The 8,038-nt window shown below is 27.7% G+C and overlaps 1 protein-coding gene across 1 annotated transcript in view; it reads right to left on the bottom strand.

Moving 5' to 3' along the window:
* Positions 1 to 209: 209 nt before the first annotated feature.
* Positions 210 to 8,038, bottom strand: part of LOC108689874 (mediator of RNA polymerase II transcription subunit 15) — a 20,699-nt gene continuing 12,870 nt past the window's right edge. The window contains exons 5-12 of the mRNA XM_018196827.1: positions 6,238 to 6,497; positions 5,951 to 6,109; positions 5,727 to 5,845; positions 5,526 to 5,617; positions 5,267 to 5,428; positions 1,227 to 1,512; positions 1,022 to 1,124; positions 210 to 683 (exon numbers count right to left, since the gene is read on the bottom strand). Coding sequence (XP_018052316.1) covers positions 351 to 683; positions 1,022 to 1,124; positions 1,227 to 1,512; positions 5,267 to 5,428; positions 5,526 to 5,617; positions 5,727 to 5,845; positions 5,951 to 6,109; positions 6,238 to 6,497 — 1,514 coding nt within the window. The 3' untranslated portion in view covers positions 210 to 350. The remainder of the gene's footprint in view (positions 684 to 1,021; positions 1,125 to 1,226; positions 1,513 to 5,266; positions 5,429 to 5,525; positions 5,618 to 5,726; positions 5,846 to 5,950; positions 6,110 to 6,237; positions 6,498 to 8,038) is intronic.

The following is an 8,038-nucleotide window of genomic DNA, read 5'->3' as shown; positions in this document are numbered from 1 at the left end:
TTAAAAAGAAAGAAGAAGAATGTCTATTGGAGAAATATAAAAATCTTTTTTAAAATAACAAATTTAGAAATTAGATCTGTGATTAATATTACAGGTATTAACGAAAGAAGGTTATAATATGAACTTTTGAAGAGTATATGCTTATTTCATTACTATAATATATAGATTTTCATAGTTCATGTTTCATGTTTATAAGTATTTTTGTTTGCAATAAGTTGTTATATAAGACCAGTGATATATAGAAAACAAATCAATATTTTTTATTTGCTATTGCTTATGTTATTGTCTAATGTTTTTGACTATTATTAATCGATTCATTTTTATGTTATCAAATATTTACGTGATTTGTACTATAAACCCATCAAGACTGTACTGGCAGTAATAGACATTTCCTTTGGTGCGCTGGCTTGTCGCACACTCATTTCCCATGTGTCCAATAATTGAGAAAGAGAGAAACGGCGCGGCAATTTCGCGATGCGGATGTTCAGGGCCTTTTGTACGGCACACAGAAATGTCGTTGCTTCGTATTCGTGCGGTGCCATAACGCAACGAGGCGGTGTTGAAGGATAGTCTGCGGGAACTGTAACTGAGATCGGTGGAACGCATGGAAGATGACGATCGTCAAGCCAACATATTAATTGTATGCATCTCGATCCACTTTGCTGCGCTGGGTCCAGACTGACCTAAAATAAAAATTGCATGATTAATAATAATTATATTTATGTATATACTATTTACTATGTATATATTATCTTTTTAATTATAAATCAGATACAAAATGCGTAATTTGATATATCATTTTACATATAAAAATTTTAACAAAATTTACGAATTATAAAATTAAAACATTTTTATAGGTAAAAAGTTTTAACACCAGTGTCAAAACTTTCAAAGTAAATATAAGTAAATAATTTTATCAAAAATTTATGTTTACTTACTTTGAAAGTTTATTTACTTTGAAAGTAAATATTTAATAACACAAAATAAATTGTAAATTAACCTAGAAGCTGATATTACATACTTTAAATCGTTGGTCCAATCTAGCTATTTCTCCTTGTAATACGTCTGGTATTTCGCTAGATGATTCCTCTATTTTTTGCTTCTTCAAAGGTGGTGGCAAATTTCTATTTTTGTATAGATCATAGAATATATTTCAATTTTTTATTATAAATTTATTACATAAAATAAAAAATGTAAACGATTTTTATATATGTATGCATTCTTACTTTATCTCTGGTCCAAATAATGCATCCAAACATGGTCCAAAAGTGCGTTGCAATGTGTGATTGATTACTGGACTTTGAAGATGTGCGCTTACAGCTTCTAATAGTGGACTGAAAATTTGGTGCTCCTTCAATGTTGTTACTGGCGGTCCTACACTGCCGTCTCCTCTCTTAAAATCTAATTTTTCCAAGACAACTTCGCATTTTAGCAATGTATCCAACGGCATACGTTTACTGGGATTTGATAGAATTTCCAAGAGCTTCTTCATTTTACTGAGTTTATCAACATCTACAACAGAAAACAAACAAAGAGAAACAGTACTTATTCACAGTAGTTATTTATTCGAATTGCTTATTAGAAAGGCATAACGCTTTTTAGACTTTCACGGATATTATTTTCAAAGAAAATTTGCAAGTTATCGCTGTGTTTTTATCCATTGCTAATGCCAACGTTTCTTAATATTAAAAAGGCATATGTAATATTAAAAATGTCACTTTCTTTCTTTTTGTTAAGAAATTCTAAATATGAAAAAATAATTTCATATATTTGTATTATTCATTTGTATATTTCATATATTTGTATATTTTTAAATACATTTTTTTTTCAAGTACATTAATTTTCATAGAATAAATTTTTTGTTTTTAAACAAGCCAGAGCTTTTAATGTTTTGAAAATCCGATTTCTTATTAATAGACTGACATTAGACTGACAAGGAAAAGAGAAAAAAATTTTTTTTTAATCAGTCTCTCAATTCAAAAGCTTCTATTTCATGCCAAAAGAATACTCTTAAATTTTTATCAAAAAATATTAAGATTTAGAGGTCGCTAGGGAATGATTCTTAAATTAAAGTTTCGATTTTCCATAATACATGTTTGATTTGATGCAAAAATGATTTAAACCGGATTGTAACAGAGTTGGGTTAAAGTTAATGTTTTTTTAAAACTAAATTAAGTTAAAGTTAATGGCTTATAAAATTAATAAAATTAAGTTGAAGAAATAAAGAATTAATTTAATAAAAGTTAAGATTAACTTAAGTTTAAAAAAAAGTTAATTTTTAATATTAAAAAAAATTATTTTTTGAGATCAGAATGTCCTAACTTTTCTTAAAATGAGATTACATTAAATAATCTTTACAAATATAGATTATTAGGCAAATTTAATTTTATATTCACATAAGTTGCTTATATATAAGAGTCACACAGAGTAGGTGTTTTTGTCAAAATCTTGCGAGAGAGAAGGATATATTGCATTATTTCTCTTTCTTTAATCTTTATGTTAACTTTCTTTAACTTATGAAACGACTGTTCATGCATGTTTACGACTATATCGACTAGATATTTGTTACAAAAAATATAAAAAAAAATAAAAAATTAGATGTAGATGTGTAACTGTTCTATAATAATTTTTCATCTAAAGCTCATTTCATATTTATGTTGAAATACGTTTATGATACCTAAAATTAGTATGATTCAAATATAAGCGGGAATTGACAAAATCTAGTGAATCGATAAAAACTAACTACCGTATGGTGTAATTTTTATTATTATAAAGTCTATCATTATAAAATCATTGATTTTTTTAAATTAATTCTCTCTAATGTTTAAAAACTTTGTTGTTTGAATGTTTACTTTATAAAAAAAAATATTAGCATTAAGATAGAAAAATTTTCAATTTTAAAAAAGTTAATAAATTAAAAATTAAAGTTTAAAAGTAACTAAATTAAGTTAAAAATTAATGCATTTAAAATTAATTAAGTTAAGTTAAAAATTATTAACTTTTTAACTTTTAACTTTTCAACTAGTCACTACTCATTCCCGGATTTTAAATATACGAGGGCAAGTCAATAAGTTTTTAGAAAAAACTAGTAAAACATATATTTTTTTGATCGATTTGATCATTTTTATTTCTCAACATAATCTCTTTTCAGCTCGATATACTTGATTCAACGATTCTCTAACTTTTTCCGAATAAGCTGTCCGAATAATATGATTTGTCCAACCCTTCAAAATAAGCCTCTGTTTCGGCCATGAGCTGTTCTCTGGTGGTGAATCTCTTTCCTCCGAATCATTTCTTCAGATTTGGAAATAGGAAATAGTTAAGTCGCAGGGAGTTAAATCTGACGAATATGCTGGATGGAGAAACAATTCATAATGGAATTCGTTGAATTTGCCATCGATGCCGGGTACGAACTCGTACATTATTTTGATGGAAGAGCACTTTCTTCTTCGCCAAATAGGGACATTTTTTCTTAAAATGTTGTTGAAACGATCCAATAAGGCCGCATATGCCTATGGCCTCAACAAGCTCGGGCACTTTCACTCGTCAGTCAAAATAATATCGTGGACTTTATCGATGATTTCTGGCGTAGCAGCCTCAATTGGATGTCCTGAACAAGATGCATCACATTTGAATGTACGACTACGTTTAAATTTATTCACCCAATTGTGTACAGTCGCAAACGCTAGTACAGATGCTATGAACATTATCAAACTCGGCTTTGATATCTGATTTCTTTCGGCGTTAAATCTTTCACATGTAGATGTTTGATCACGAAATTTTTTATCACTGCATTGAATTTGTTTTTTTCTATTTTGCAAAAAATATAAAGGTTGCTTTAATCGTCTACAGAAATGAAATCACGCAATGAATTCCGCTCAAAATTTGATAATAATCAGCTGAGAGATGCTACTTGTCAAAAATGACACTGCGAGTGCCATCTGACAGATTTTCTAAGAACTTATTGACTTGTCCTCGTAGTAATGTATGTTTTTTTGGTCGCTGAACACGATGCAATAATTTATTTAACTGTACGATATATGCCTTAAAAAATACAGCCCGATTAATGTGAAAAAAAAAAAAAAAAAAAAAATTTCGAATTCAAAGTCGATTTTAGCAAGGTTCCAAGCGTTCAAATGGGTCATTACTCCTCCTAAATTGTAGGTTTCTAGACAAGATTCAGTTGAAATTTTCCCGGGATCTTCTACAACGTCTTTAAAAGTTACATTTAACTGGATTATAAAACGTTTTCATAGAAAAAATTTTTTTTAATCTTAAAAAAGTTTTAAAGTATATCGCTTTGGTTTTGACATCCTCAAATCAAATGCCTCAATTTGATAAAAAAATTTTTTATTAGAAAATGAAATGAGCATATAATACAAAAAAAATGATTTTTAATTAATTGAAATAAATTACACATTATGTAGTATATTTTTTTTATTATGTATTCATTTCATTTATTATGTATTTATTTCCTAATAAAGTTTTTTATTGTTAAATTGAGACATTTGATTTGAGGATGTCAAAACCACAAAGCAATATACCTTAAAATTTGTAAAAATATTTTTTCTATTCTTAAAAACGTTTTATAAGCCAATGAAATGCCAACTTTTAAAGATCCTGTAGGAGATCCCGGGAAAATCCCAACTGGAAATGAATACATAATAAAAAAAAATGAGGTAATTATTCATATTAACGGACACGTCAATGACTTTGACATATATTGATTCTGAGTAACTTTGTCTTAGCAAAGGTGACAGTCTCTTATAGTTTTTAAGATATTTAGACCTGGAGGGATCTTGTTCTGGATAAATAAATCTATAATTTGAAGGGAATAACGGCCTATTTGAAAGCTTGGAATTTCGCTAAAATTGACCTTAAACTCGAAATTTGGATTTTCATTTTTTTCACATTAATCGAGCTGTATTTCTTAAGCCGAATATCATAAAGCTAAATGAATTATTGCATCGTGTTCAGCGACAAAAAAACATATACATTTAAAATCTGGATTAAGGCCATTTTTATCAAATCAAACATGTATTAAGGAAAATCGAAACTTTAATTTAAAAATCATTCATTAGTGATCCATAAATCTTGATATTTTTTGATAAAAATTTAGGAATGTTCTTTTAGCATAAAATGGGAGATTTTGAGCTGAAAGGTCAATTTAAAAAAATATTTTTTTTCTTGTTAGTCTAATTACATTTACTTTAATATTGTTATTTATGTTAATCATTTTCATATGTTAATAATTTTATTTTCTTACTTCCTTCGTTGCTCATCTTGGCAATCATTCTTCGTAATGGTTCTATGTATTTGCTCAATTGTCTAACTTTGTCTCTGTAAGCCTGATCTTCTTGCTGAGGACTTGGTGTAGCGCCTACACCTCCAGGAGTATTTAACGAACTGCTTGGAGATGGTGCCATACCTGTATAGTTATATAGTTCAATATAGTTTAAGTTACTTCCATTTTTTCCTTTTCTTATTTATGTTGACTTTTTTAACTCTCGATTATCTGAACGTACCTATGGAATTCACAGATCGAGTTGGTCCTGTCATAATGGCATGCTGAGGACTTGGTGATGGCACTAGAGCAGGCGAGGCTACCATTTGATTACTATGGAAATACATTATTTTGTTATTATATCAGATATATGTAAAAAATTGCTTTTAAATTTCTATCACACAATCCTAAACATTATATTTAAAAAGAATGTGAATGTTACCTCGACGGTGCTCCCAATCCAGCTGGGCTTGGAGCTGAAGGAGATGGACTCTGTCTCAAGAATTGATTAGGTGTAACATTACGTGGACCAGGAAATCCAGTATTTATCATTTCACTTGACTAAAAATGAAAACGGAAATTATATTGATAGAATATTACCAATCAATGAAGATTATTAATGATATTAGTAATAAGAATTATTAAAAAGATAAGTATATTATATACTTTTCTTTGAATATGATTTAACTGTTGTTGCATCTGACCAGGGCCTAATTGTCCAGGACCAATTTGATTCATTTGCTGCGATATACTAGTCTGTATATTGCCCATTGGTCCCGTAATTTGATTATTTATTTGACCTGGTAGTTGAGTCTGCATCTGGGACTATGATAAAAATAATCTATGAATAGATTACGACAAAAATAAAATGAGTCATCCTTTTACCTTGTTTTAGCCTTTTTATATATTCTTATATGATTTACGTACAAAAAACGTAAGTACATAGAACATACCTGCATATTTTGTTGCATCTGTCCAGCACCTAATTGACCCATTTGTCCAGGCACCATTTGATTCATTTGTGGAGGAATATTTCCTTGTCCCATCTGATTCATTTGAGTCAGCATAGGATTGTTTTGCATACTCTGAATGGGGCCCATGTGATTCATTGAACCACCAGTTTGCGACGGCATCATACCCATACCTGGCATCTTGTTTTGTATACCAGGCATATTTAATGGTTGGGCAGGTCGTTGATTTAAACTTTGCAAAACTAACAAAATATACAAAAGAGTTTGAACTAGTTATCACTTGGAGATATGTGTACATTTTTTAGAAATGTATAAAAAATATATAAAAAACTTATACATATAAAAAACTATATATGTATTTGTACATTAATGCAAAAATTTGAAGATATAATATTGTAATATTATAGAAGAAAAAAATGTATAGAAATCAATGCATAATAAATCAAAAAGAAAATAAATAAATATAATTTGTATTCATTAATTTATTATAATCAATTTACTCATGATATATGTGTTTATTGTTGTTTATTTTTTCTTTTACTAATTGTTAACATGAAAACAGAAGATTTAAAACATAAAACTCTTAAATATAGAATTCATGTAATTATAACTTCGAAAAAAATTGTATATAAAACTGATTAATTTATATACTATTTGTAAGAAGATGTTAAACACTACAAAATGCATGAGATATCAGTATATATATTTTATACATTTATCTTTTTAAAAAAAATAAAAAAATTTTATCAGTACGTGCTTTGAAAAAAAATGTATCAACTTAAAATATATGATGAAAGATCTAAGGTGATACATATTTACCTATTAAAGTCCCATAAATAAAAATTCTCCTTAATTTGAACGACACATATCAGGCATATAAAAGAAATGATATCAATAATGGGCGCTAAATTTGCCACCAAATTAAAATCCCTTAAATAAAAATATTATATTTAATTTGAATGGTACGTATCAAGTATATAAAAAATCTGATATCAAATTGCGTTACATTATAATCTTTAAAAATTGTTACCTTGCTCAATCCAAATCATATACCTTGAATAACAAAACTCTGTTGTATAAAATTAAAAAATGAAATCCAAATTACGTTATTTTTTCAACCCCCAAGACAAAAAATTAAGGATGTAACAGAACAAAAAATAAAAAATTTAAATAAAAAAATTTTCATGTAAGAACACTTGGCGCTGCTAGACCTAAAAATGTAGAGCCATTATGATTCTAGAAAAATGTTATAATAAAATATTAAAACATAATAACGTAAGTATGAATTAAGACATAAATAATGTCTATAATATATAGGATTAAAAGAATTTTAAAAACAAAATATAATGGGAATAAATATAATCGATTTGATAAGTATAATCAATTTGAATACGTGCGAGCGAGTAATACGGCGTGCAAATTAGAATTAAGTATAGGACATAAGTATTTAAGTTTGGAATTCTTCTGTGTGCGTTGTAAAAATTATTAGGTTTAACTATAGTATAGTACTGTAATATTATTGTAATGTTTTTAAAATATTCTACCATTCAACTTTCTTTTTAATAAATGTAGCTTTCAAATTAAATTTATTATTACATTTGAATGATTTTCATTTTTAGATTTTCCAGCAGCATCAAGTATTTTTACATGAAAATTTTGTTATTTAAATTTTTTAATTTTATTTTAAATTAAATCGCAATAATCGATAGAGAAGAATATTGCTAAGATCTCGGTAGTCTAAAGGCTTAGGACACTTGCAAGAAATTCGGGTTCGACTTCCGGT

This window comes from Atta colombica, unplaced genomic scaffold (genome assembly GCF_001594045.1).
Source record: "Atta colombica isolate Treedump-2 unplaced genomic scaffold, Acol1.0 scaffold28, whole genome shotgun sequence".
NCBI classification, from domain to species: Eukaryota; Metazoa; Arthropoda; class Insecta; order Hymenoptera; family Formicidae; genus Atta; species Atta colombica.
This window is presented reverse-complemented; position numbering and strand designations above follow the sequence as displayed.